Raw genomic sequence first — 12,342 nt, 5'->3', positions numbered from 1 at the left:
TGTAGAAGCACAGTGGCTAGGAAAAACTCCCTAGAAAGGCTGGAACCTAAGAAGAAACCTAGAGAGGAACCAGGCTATGAGGGGTGGCCAGTCCTCTTCTGGCTATGCCTTGTGGAGATTATAACAGAACATGGCCAAGATGTTCAAATGTTCATAGATGACCAGCAGGGCCAAATAATAATAATCACAGTGGTTGAAGAGGGTGCAACAAGTCAGCCAGCACCTCAGGAGTGAACGTCAGTTGTCTTTTCATAGCCGATCATTCAGAGTATCTCTACTGCTCCTGCTTTCTCTAGAGAGTTGAAAACAGCAGGTCTGGGACAGGTAGCACGTCCGGTGAACAGGTCAGGGTTCCATAGCCGCAGGCGGAACAGTTGAAACTGGAGCAGCAGCACGACCAGGTGGACTGGGTACAGCAAGGAGTCATCAGGCCAGGTAGTCCTGAGGTATGGTCCTAGGGCTCAGGTCCTCCTCCTCCCTCCGAGAGCGAGAGCGAGAGAGAGAGAGAGAGAGAGAGAGAGAGAGAGAGAGAGAGAGAGAGAGAGAGAGAGAGAGAGAGAGAGAGAGAGGGAATTCATGAGAAGTTGAATGAATTAGAAAAAGCTATAAAGGACAAAATAAATCCATTTTACTGACTAGGAACTCTATAAGAAACTTCAGGCTCTCTAATTTAAAAAAGGATGCGGACCTGATGGCATCCTAAATGAGATGCTCAAACACTAGTGCAAAGTTTCAATTGGCTATATTAAAACTGTTTAATTTGAGTGTAGGTTATTTCCCTGACATCTGGAATCAAGGACTCATAACCCCAATCTTTAAAAATGGAGACAAATTTGACCCTAACAATTACAGAGGCATTTGTGTGAACAGTAACCTGGGGAAGGTTTTCTGTAGTATTATAAATGTAAGAGTTCTAAACTTCCTAAATAAGAACAATGTCTTGAGTAAAAGCCAAATTGGATTTATACCAAAACATCGCACAACTGATCATATTTACACCCTACACACCCTGATAGATAAACATGTTCACCAAAATAATACCAAAATATATGCTTCCGAAAAGCATTTGATTCTATTTGGCATACAGGACTGTTCTACAAAGTTATTGAAAGTGGTGTAGGGGGTAAAACATATGACGTAATTAAATAAATGTATACTGGCAATACGTGCAGCATTAAAATCGTCAAGAAAATAATATAATTCTTTAACCAGGGGCGGGGCCTTTGTCAGGGTTGCAATCTGAGCCCTGAACTCTTCAATATTTACATCAACGAATTGGCCACTATTTCTAGAAAAATCCTCAGCCCCTGGTGTTAGTCTCCACAATTCAGAAGTTAAATGCCTCCTCTTGGCAGATGACCATAGCACATGGCCTACAGCAGAGCCTGGACCTGCTAGAGCAGTACTGCCAGACCTGGGCCCTGGCAGTAAACCCCAAAAAGACTAAAATACTGGTTTTCCAGAGAAGATCCAGATCTCAGGGAATTAGACCAAAGTTCTCAATTGGTACAAAATATATAGAGTACTGCACACACTACAATTACTTAGGATTAAAAATAAGCTGGACACCTTAATGAGGCAGTGAATGAACTGAGAGAGAAAGCACGCAGGTCATTCTACGCCATTAAAAAGCTAATTCAACTTGAAATACCTATTCAAATTTGGCTCAAACTAATTGAATGTGTCATTGAACCAATTGCACTTTATGGCAGCAAGGTGTGGGGTCCACTTGCAAAACAAGATTTCACCCAATGGGACAAACACCCCATTGAAACCCTGCATGCAGAGTTCTGTAAGATTCTCCTACATGTCCAGAGGAAAACTACAAACAATGCATGCAGGGAAGAATTAGGCCAATATCCACTAACAATAAAAACTCAAAAAAGAGCAATTGAGATTTGGAAACATCTAAAATACAGTGACCACCTCTCAAATCACTACCAAGCCCTGCAATGCTAAGAGCTGAGCAAAGAAAAGAGTCCCCTCATCCAGTTGGTCCTGGGGCTGAGTTCACAGACCTGTTCTACTAACAGACTGAAGCCTCAGGACCAGAACATCCAATCAATCAGGATAAACCAAATTACAACACAGTCAAAACAAAACTATATTGCTTATTGGGAAACACAAGCACAAACACAAAGCAAAATGCAGTGCTATCTGGCCCTAAATCGACAGTACACTGCGGCTAAATATTTGACCATGGTTACTGATCAAAACCTTAGAAAAACCTTGACAAAGTACAGGCTCAGTGAGCACAGCCTTCCCATTGAGAAGTGTAGACACAGGAACACCTGGCTCCCTGTAGAGGGAAGGCTGCGCAACCACTGCACAACAGCAGAACCTGAGACGGAGCTGCATTTCCTGACAAAATGTCAGGAAAGAGTGTAATTTCCCCAAATTTGAAACCCTTATTCAAGGTTTCGAAGACCTCTCTGATGAGAGTAGGCCACCCGTCCTGTTGGGGGAGGATGCAGAGAGCTGTGTGTTGGCAGCGCACTACATTGCTGCCTGCCATAAGTTGAGGGACAGTGTCTGACAGACCAATCAACCTGCACATGTACTCTACTGTATGCTTATTGTTATTGTTGAATGTAGGGTTATTTTGACACTTGGTTATTGTTGTTACTGTTGTCCCGTTGACAATTTTGATTCTCATTTTTATATTGTAAATATCCAAAATAAGCTTTGGCAATATGTACACTGTTGCGTCATGCCAATGAAGCAAATTGAATTGAATTGAGAGAGATTAAATTCACACAGGACACCGGATAAGACAGGAGAAATACTCCAGATATAACAGACTGACCCTAGCCCCCCGACACATAAACTATTGCAACGTAAATACTGGAGGCTGAGACCGGAGGGGTCAGTCTGTAGCACAGTTGGTAGAGCATGGCGCTTGTAACGCCAGGGTAGTGGGTTCGATTCCCGGGACCACCCATACGTAGAATGTATGCACACATGACTGTAAGTCGCTTTGGATAAAAGCGTCTGCTAAATGGCATATATTATTATATTATTATAATAGAGAAAACATATTGCCAAGAATGCAATAATGCTCTCTGATGGAGATTCTGTCTGCCAGAATATTTGAGTAAAAAATGCGCTGGAACACACTTCCCAGGCTACAACCCCCCTCCAAAATTGTGGTGTGCAACTGATAAGTCGCTTAATGACAGTTTTGGCCCTGCTATTGATGATGATGATGACAACGTTGATGATATTGTTCTCTCTTTGTCCCTCCTCTAGGATCTGAAGCCCAGTAACATTGTGGTGAAGTCAGACTGTACATTAAAGATCTTGGACTTTGGCTTGGCTCGAACAGCGGCTACAGGTTTACTGATGACCCCCTATGTAGTGACCAGATACTACAGAGCACCAGAGGTCATACTGGGGATGGGCTACCAGGCCAACGGTCAGTAACTGTCAATCAAACAATGAATAAATTGATCAATCAATCAAATATTTATTCTACCGATAACAATTGTATGCGTTTACCACCACTGCAGAAACAATGGCCTCTTTATTAATGGCTAAAATCTAATTAGCTTGTTTCTGTGTCTCCACCCCCCTCCCCTCCTCTTCTCCATGTTGTAAACAGTGGACATATGGTCTGTGGGGTGTATTCTGGCAGAAATGGTCCGTCACAAAATCCTGTTCCCAGGAAGGGACTGTATCCTTAGTGCTTCTGGCTGTGAATGACCTCCTTATTAAGTAATAAAACAGTTTGCCACCTCTGCGGAGCTATTTCTCTTCAGTCTCTCAGTTTCCGAGATGGAAAATGAATCTCACGCCCTGATTTCCTGCTTCTTCCTTCCTTCCCATTTTGACAGAGGGCTCCGCCGCTCGAGACTTGCAGAGTCTTGACCGCTGCATCCACCCTCACTCTCCTTTACCCAATGTACTCATTCAATGCTTCTCCTTCGTTCATCAGATGTATCACTCTTTTCCCGTCTTCTGTTTCATTCATCTGATTTGTTTGCGATATCCATTTTTGTTTTGTAACCCATAAACTCTTCACTCTCTCATTTCCTTCCTCTGTTCTTCATCTCCCCTCTCCGCTGTGCTTGCATGTCATCTCTCCATTCATCGTGTAGTGGACGTGTGGTCAGTGGGCTGTATTGTGGCTGAGATGGTCAGAGGTAGTGTGCTGTTCCCAGGCACTGACCGTATCCTTTCCTCTTTTACCGTGATATCATTTTTTAAATCCTGCCTGTGTGTTTTTTTTTTTTACCATGTTCATACCATCAACCACTGCTCTGTAGCGCACCGCTTTTGCTCTCCACCCACCACCATATCCACCATATCCACCATATCCACCATATCCAAGTACAGCCATGCTCCCATCCTCCCTCCCCAATAATCACCTCAGCTTCTGCCGGCACATACAGATAGTTCTAGAACATAGGGATAGTTCCGGCAAAGTAGTTCTCTAACAAAGTCAAAGTGTGTGTTTGTTGGAGAAATCTGTGTGTGCTCTTTCCCTAACTCCACCCGCTCAGACATTGACCAGTGGAACAAAGTGATAGAGCAGCTTGGGACTCCGCCACAGGAGTTCCTGATGAAGCTCAACCAATCAGTGAGGACGTATGTTGAGAACCGACCGCGCTACGCAGGATACAGCTTCGACAAACTCTTCCCGGACGTCCTCTTCCCTGCAGACTCAGAACACAACAAACTGAAAGGTACTGGAGACTGAGAATGTGTGTGGGTAGGGTTTGTGTGTATGCATGTGCTGGTCTGAACTATATTTTCTCTCCATTCCCAGCGAGCCAGGCCAGAGACCTACTGTCTAAGATGTTGGTGATTGACTCGTCTAAGAGGATCTCGGTGGACGAGGCCCTGAAACACCCCTATATCAACGTGTGGTACGACCCAGCAGAAGTGGAGGCAGTAAGTGTTTAACAAGTGGTATGATCTATTGTGGGGGAAACTTGGAAATTGGACTGAAACGGTTGACACTCCTAGTCAGAAGAGTGAACTACGGTCAATGGTTTGATGTAGGGATGAACCTTTCTTCCCTCTCTTCTCTCTTTCCTTTGCTTTCTTTTTCCTCTCAGCCCCCTCCAAAGATCACAGACAAGCAGCTGGATGAGCGAGAGCATACGGTGGAGGAGTGGAAAGGTTAAGAGACGTTACTACTTTTCACTAGACATGGGTCACATACATATGTCAACAACTCTGAAATACTTGAACGTATATGCCCGATTTATCTTGGAGTTTGCACTTTTAGGACTTCATTTTGGTTCCATTGTAACAGAGTAGCTTTCACTTTTCGCGACAACATTTTCACTGTAACTTTGACATTTGACTGGTTTACGACTTTTCCATGTTATGTTATGGTGTGAAACGTGATGCTGCAGAGCTGGCCAGGTTCAACGGCTGGGTGTAAATACCACTGTCACCGGTTTTGCCTGGGTCAGGGTCCAATAGGATGGGGTCATACTGATACACCCCCCCCCCCATGGGTGTTTATGATCTTCCCCCGGTGATGATTTCTGTGTTTTGTTACGTGTCAAGAGGGCAAATCTCTCTCTCTCTCCCCCTCCCTCCCTCCCTTCACTCTCTTCCTAGACCTGATCTGGAAGGAGGTGTATGAGTGGGACGAGTGGACCAAGCAGAATGGAGTGATCAGAGGACAACCTCCTCCTTTAGGTTAGTTAACACACTGTTTCTGATGTTTTTCATTGTACTTATGTGAGCTGGTCTCTGCTGTTATTGTATTACATTTCACTTTGAAAAACATCACGAGTAAAACGCTGTTACTGAAAGAGAGCATGCAGATCTGACTCATAGGAGGGAGGTGAATTATGTAGTTGGATACTGTAGGGGGGTTTCTGCACCCCTTACAGACTCAGAGGGGCTCTTCCGGCACCCTATGGTGTGTGCCACACAGGTGAATCTTAAAGGACAGTGTGTGTGTTTGAAAATGTGCGTGCTAGTACCTAGTACAGGTGTATCAGTCATCCTGTGTGTTTCTCGCAGCACAGGTGCAGCAGTGATTGACAGCTCCCCTCAGCCCGCCTCATCTTCCTCCTCGGCCAATGACGTATCCTCCATGTCGACTGAGCCAAGTGACCCCACCATGACCTCTGACACAGACATCAGCCTGGACAGCCACACCTCCCTGGGAGCACTGGCCTGCTGCAGATAACACACGTACACGCACGCACACACACACACACACACACACACACACACACACACACACACACACACACACACACACACACACACACACACACACACACACACACACACACACACACACACACACACACACACACACACACACACACACACACACACACACACACACACACACACACACACACACACAGACACAGCCCTACACATCCTGTCATAGTATACATAGTTTGAGACACTTAAGGGTCCTTTGTTAAAAACATTTTTTTTTATGTACAGCTTCTTTTAACTTCTCTGTCTCCTATATTCTGTATTGCCGATTGTGTACATGCTGTAAATGATTATATTTATTTATTTATTTATTTTCTTGTGTCAGCTTCTGTCCCTCCAAGCTGTGTACAGTATTTCTATGCTGTAAGTTGTAGTCTTTTGGATCTCACAGTGGATGGAACTTTTTCCCCCTTTTCTCTATTAGAAAGTGTTTCCTTTACAAACACATATTTTATTTTCTAGCATTTAGTGGTCATCTCCATTTAAATGGATCCTAAAAACCATTGAACATATTTCGACACCCTGTTACTCTGCCTACCCGTAGCTGTAGTGTTCTGTAGTCATGGCTACAACTTTATTTTTTTCTAGTAATGGAACATCTCTTTATTTATTATATGACTGTAATTGTAACGTTTTTTTGGGGTGTTGGATCTGGAGATAGCTTTGTTATCAAATGTTAATGAGCAGATATTGGGAGTATGGGAAGGCAATAAAAGCACCTGGCCCAAATACTTTAGACACTGTCCCCTCTTCGTTGCTTGACTTCTTCAACCAGTTACAATGTGCTCCCTGTCCCTCCTGCTTGTCCCTCACCCTTCACCCTTAGTAGTTCTGGATAAGTAGAAACACCTGTACAGTTCTGCAAACATCAAAGGGTTGGGGCCAAGGGTAGCGGAAAGGCTGCTTATGTTTTATTGTCGGGGCCAGGAGTCTTTCCTCAGGTTACATGACCAGGCAAAACCCCTAGCCCTAATTCATTCGATTTGATTTAAGTGCTCTTACAGTTGTCTGCGTTTTTTTTTTATAGCCCCTCTCTATCTCGCTCTGCTGTTTGAGGCACTCGAAGAGTGTTTTGTTAGCTTAGTACGCCTGAGCTCCTCTCTCTGTGCCGTCTCTGTTAGAGGACTTGGTTTTCATTAACTACCTCGCCTATATGAGTTTCTGACTGACAGAACAGTCCACAGCATACGGTCTTAAAAAAACAAATGTGAATAAAGTTTTATTTTTATTTATTTATTTGGAAATGTACAATTATCAATGTTAGAAGACTGCTAGTATTGTACGTACTCACTGGGCACAGACGTCAATTCAATGTCTATTCCATGATGGTACAACATAATTTCATTGAAAATGACGTGGGAAACAATGTTGATTCAACCCATGTGTACTATGTATATACATTTGTTTTTGTTTTATTTTCAGTTGATGTGCAATACCTATGATTTGTAGACTATAGAGTAGGTAGTGAGTGGTTGATTTGTATGCTAGGTGGATGTTCTCCAGGGGTTTCAAAAGGTTTGCCGCCAGCCATGTTTTCCTTTTTCTAGATGAAGACGTATTTGATGGCTCGATTCCAAACCGATCCCTCACCCCTCTTCTCAACGTTCAATCCCTGTATGACCTGTGTATGTTTGGAACTGGGCCCCATCCCTGGCTGTGGTCAGGCCTATCACACACCAGAAACATGGCTGCGTTCAGGAGGGCTCAATACTTTGGAGCGTTCAGATGGAATCTGTGGAATCCGTCTAGTAAGTTTCACCCTCCTGAGCGCAACCCAGGTTTCGTGGTGTTTTCCGCAAAGGCCAGTTGTATAAATTTTAGCCTTTTGATCTGGACAAGGCCTCACTACAGACTTAATGTACACACTGGAAAAAGTTAGACAATGTCAACCTGCAACTCCTGCAAATAAAGGGTTGAATTTGATTATGTTTGAATTGTTTTTATTCTCAACACATACTTCTTGTAAGGACATTCGTTTATGTTGACAAATGAATGGAGGCTTTCACTAGCGTCTGATCAGTTTTGGGACATGTACCTGATATTTAAAAAATCAGAAGCGACAATCACTAAACTTTTCTGTGGTGTGGTGAAACTGAAACTGTGGCGAGTATTCAAGAGTGGGAATAGAGATGCAGCATCTCTTAGCCTAGAATGTTTGGAACACCTGAGGTAGATATTTTAACAGTGTAAGTTCAGTAAGTATCAAATGGAACCATTTACAGGGCTATTTTTAAAGTGATAACTAACAGTCTAGCACACACAGGGGAAGTTTCCCAGACACAGATTAAGGCCGGGATTAATTCCAATCAACTGTATATCTGCGATTATAACGTGCTTGACATTTAAAGGTAATTGAGCCGACATACAGTATGCAGCATTTAACGTCAGGATGCCAGGATAACGCTGCCTGCCCCAATGCATTGTGTCAACTTTAAAGTTTGGTGGAGGAGGAATAATGGTCTGGGGCTGTGTTTCATGATTCGGGCTAGTTCCAATGAAGGGAAATCTCAACACGACATTCTAGACATATCTGTGCTTCCAACTTTGTGGCAACAGTTTGGGGAAGGCTCTTTCCTGTTTCATCACACGGAGGCATTGGTGCACAAAACGAGGTACGTATGGAAGTGGTTTGTCGAGATCGGTGTGGAAGAGCTTGACTGGCCTGAACAGAGCCCTAACCTCAACCCCATCGAACACTTTTGGAATGAATTGGAACGCCGACTACGAGCCAGACCTAATGGCCCAACATCAGTGCTCGAACTCACTAATGCTCTTGTGGCTGAATGGAAGCAAGTCCCTGCAGCAATGTTCCAACATCTACTGGAAAACCTTCCCAGAAGAGTGGAGCTGGTATTCTGTAGCAGGAAAGAGGGGACTAACTTCATATTAATGTCCATTATCTTTGACTGAGATGTTCGACGAGCAGGTGTCTATATACTTTTGGTCTTGTAGTGTATATAGCTAGGCAGTTAGACAGTTGCTTACAGGTACTGTACCTACTTGCTTGCTTTGTTCCACAATGAACCATTGTTTACAGATGGGACGAGGCAACGTTAAGCAAGCTACTGTAGCTGAGGTGGCCAGATGCGTTCTGCTGTTAATGTTGATTGCTGATGTGCTCAGGCATGCATAACATGATAATAGTATTTTTCATGTTTGCCAGTTTGTGATGTTTAACTAGCTAGCTTCTGAAAATAGCCACTGTGGTGCGAGTGCTTATCAAACCCCATGTTACGTCATAGGGATACATACTAAGTTGTCTAGCTAGTTAGCAACGATGAAATTATAGCTAAATAGCTAGCTAGCTATTGGGATTTTAGATGTCACTTTTTTGCTTCTTGAACTGGTTAGCTAGATGAATACCATTTACATCTAGCCAGCTGGTAATTATGAAGCTAAATGTTTGCTAAATCTAGCTAGTTATTGCAATTGTTGGTCTGGAAGCAGGTTAAGTGTGTACAGGGCATTTTAATGCAGCTGTAGCAGTCAACAGACAATAACAAGCGTTATGACATGAATGAATTCTTGTTTTAAACAACTTTTCTGGATTTTGTCTTTCAGCATGAATATGCTCTCCACCACCAGTACAAGGAGATGATCGAGGATGAACAAGTAAAACTTCAGGTATGTTGTCTTTGTCCTTTGAGCTTGTTAATTGAACTTGGGGGTGAATTAATGTTATTGCTGGTATGCAATGTTCTAATGTCTTGCCTATTTTTTTCTCTGCTTTTCCTCCTTTACAGCTTTAATTGTCTGGAGCCCGGTGTTGTTGTGGCCAAGGAGCTTCCACTCCGATGGAACCTGGTTTCAGCTGCTGTGCAATGTTGCTGTCCTTCCTCCCAGAGACGTGAAAGCATCCCCATGACCCGGAAAACATGTATTTTTGAGAACATCACCACTTTTGCAATGCAAAGGCCGCGGACATTACATGTCCTGCTCCAAAGGGCAGGACAGAAATATGCCTCAGGCTAGATTCCTTTGTTCATATAATAACATGACCTGAACCAAAGTTACTCAAAGGATCTTATGATACACAGTTGAAGTCGGAAGTTTACAGACACTTAGATTGGAGTCTTTAAAACTTGTTTTTCAACCGCTCGACAAATTTCTTGTTAACAAACTATAATTTTGGCAAGTCGGTTAGGACATCTACTTTGTGCATGACACAAGTCATTTTTACAATTGTTCACAGACAAATTATTTCACTTATTCACTGTATCACAATTCCAGTGGGTCAGAAGTTTATATACACTAAGTTGACTGTGACTTTAAACAGCTTGGAAAACTCCAGAAAATGATGCCATGGCGCTAATTGACATAATTTGAGTCAATTGGTGGTGTACTTGTGGATTTATTTCAAGGCCTGCCTTCAAACTCAGTGCCTCTTTGCTTGACATCATGGGAAAATCAAAAGAAATAAGCCAAGACCTCAGAAAATAAACACCATGGGAACACGGGACCACACAGCCATCATACCGCTCAGGAAGGAGACGTGTTCTGTCTCCTAGAGATGAATGTACTTTGGTGTGAAAAGTGCAAATCAATCCCAGAACAACACAAAGGACCTTGTGAAGAGGCTGGTGGAAAAAGGTACAAAAGTATATATAGCCACAGTAAAACTAGTCCTATATCGACATAACCTGAAAAGCCGCTCAGCAAGGAAGAAGCCACTGCTCCAAAACCGCAATAAAAAAGCCAGACTACGGTTTGCAACTGCACATGGGGACAAAGATCGCACTTTTTTGGAGAAATGCCCTCTGGTCTGATGAACCAAAAATAGAACTGTTTGGCCATAATGACCATCGTTATGTTTGGAGGAAAAGGGGGAGGCTTGCATGCCGAAGAACACCATTCCAACCGTGAAGCACGGGGGTGGCAGCATCATGTTGTCTGGGTGCTTTGCTGCAGGAGGGACTGGTGCACTTTACAAAATAGATGGCATCATGAGTGAGGAAAATTATGTGGATATATTGAAGCAAAATCTCAAGATATCAGTCAGAAAGTTACAGCTTGGTCGCAAATGGGTCTTCCAAAAGGACAATGACCGCAAGCATACTTCCAAAGTTGTGGCAAAATGGCTGAAGCACAACAAAGTCAAGGTATTGGAGTGGCCATCACAAAGCCCTGACCTCAATCCTATAGAAAATCTGTGGGCAGAACTGAAAAGGCGTGTGCGAGCAAGGAGGCCTAAAAACCTGAAACAGTAGGACCAGCTCTGTCAGGAGGAATGGGTCAAAATTCCCCCAACTTATTGTGGGAAGCTTGTGGAAGGCTATACTATTTTCTTACATCGTAGCATAATAGTTAAGACATCAAAACTATGAAATAACACATGGAATCATGTAGTATCCAAAAATGTGTTAAACAAATTCTTCAAAGTTGCCACCCTTTACCTTGATGACAGCTTTGCACACTCTTGGTATTCTCTTAACCGGCTTCACCTGGAATGCTGAGCACTTGTTGGCTGCTTTTCCTTCACTATGTGGTCCAACTCATCCCAAACCATCTGAATAGGGTTGAAGTCAGGTGATTGTGGAGGCCAGGTCATCTGATGCAGCACGCCATCACTCTCCTTCTTGATCAAATAGCCCTTACACAGCCTGGAGGTGTGTTGGGTCATTGTCCTGTTGAAAAACAAAAAATAGTCCCACTAAGCACAAACCAGATGGGATGGCGTATTGCTGCAGAATGCTGTGGCAGCCATGTTGGTTAAGTGTGTCTTTTATTCTAAATATATCACAGACAGTGCCACCAGCAAAGCAACCACACACCATCACACCATCTCCTCCATGCTTCACAGTGGAAACCACACATGCGGAGATCATCCATTCACCTGCTCTGCATCTCACAAAGACACGGCAATTTGAAACAAAAATCTAAAATTTGGACTCATCAAACCAAAGGACAAATCTCCACCAGTCTAATGTCCAGTGCTTGTGTTTCTTGGCCCAAGCAAGTCTCTTCTTCTTATTGGTGTCCTTTAGTAGTCGTTACTTTGCAGCAATTCGACTATGAAAGCCTGATTCACTTTGAAGCGTTTATTTGGGCTGCAATTTCTGAGGCTGGTAACTGTAATTAAGATATCCTCTGAAGCAGAGGTAACCCTGGGTCTTCCTTTCCTGTGGCGGTCCTCATGAGAGCCAG

At 43.4% G+C, this 12,342-nt stretch overlaps 1 protein-coding gene across 4 annotated transcripts in view; it reads left to right on the top strand.

Moving 5' to 3' along the window:
• The window catches only part of LOC118369466 (mitogen-activated protein kinase 8), a 31,186-nt gene extending 23,065 nt beyond the window's left edge, over window positions 1-8,121 (top strand). For 2 of the 4 annotated variants that reach the window (XM_035753857.2, XM_035753856.2), the window contains exons 6-12: window positions 3,250-3,415; window positions 3,602-3,673; window positions 4,503-4,685; window positions 4,769-4,893; window positions 5,061-5,124; window positions 5,575-5,655; window positions 5,991-8,121. In XM_035753857.2, coding sequence (XP_035609750.1) covers window positions 3,250-3,415; window positions 3,602-3,673; window positions 4,503-4,685; window positions 4,769-4,893; window positions 5,061-5,124; window positions 5,575-5,655; window positions 5,991-6,154 — 855 coding nt within the window. In that variant the 3' untranslated portion in view covers window positions 6,155-8,121. Of the gene's footprint in view, window positions 1-3,249; window positions 3,416-3,601; window positions 3,674-4,097; window positions 4,170-4,502; window positions 4,686-4,768; window positions 4,894-5,060; window positions 5,125-5,574; window positions 5,656-5,985 lie in introns of all 4 variants that reach the window. The other 2 variants (XM_035753859.2, XM_035753858.2) reach the window with 2 other exon arrangements.
• Window positions 8,122-12,342: the final 4,221 nt, after the last annotated feature.

The sequence above is a fragment of the Oncorhynchus keta genome, chromosome 36, assembly GCF_023373465.1.
Source record: "Oncorhynchus keta strain PuntledgeMale-10-30-2019 chromosome 36, Oket_V2, whole genome shotgun sequence".
Taxonomy (NCBI): domain Eukaryota; kingdom Metazoa; phylum Chordata; class Actinopteri; order Salmoniformes; family Salmonidae; genus Oncorhynchus; species Oncorhynchus keta.
The sequence above is the reverse complement of the archived record's forward strand: the minus strand, read 5'-3'. Positions and strand labels throughout refer to the sequence as shown.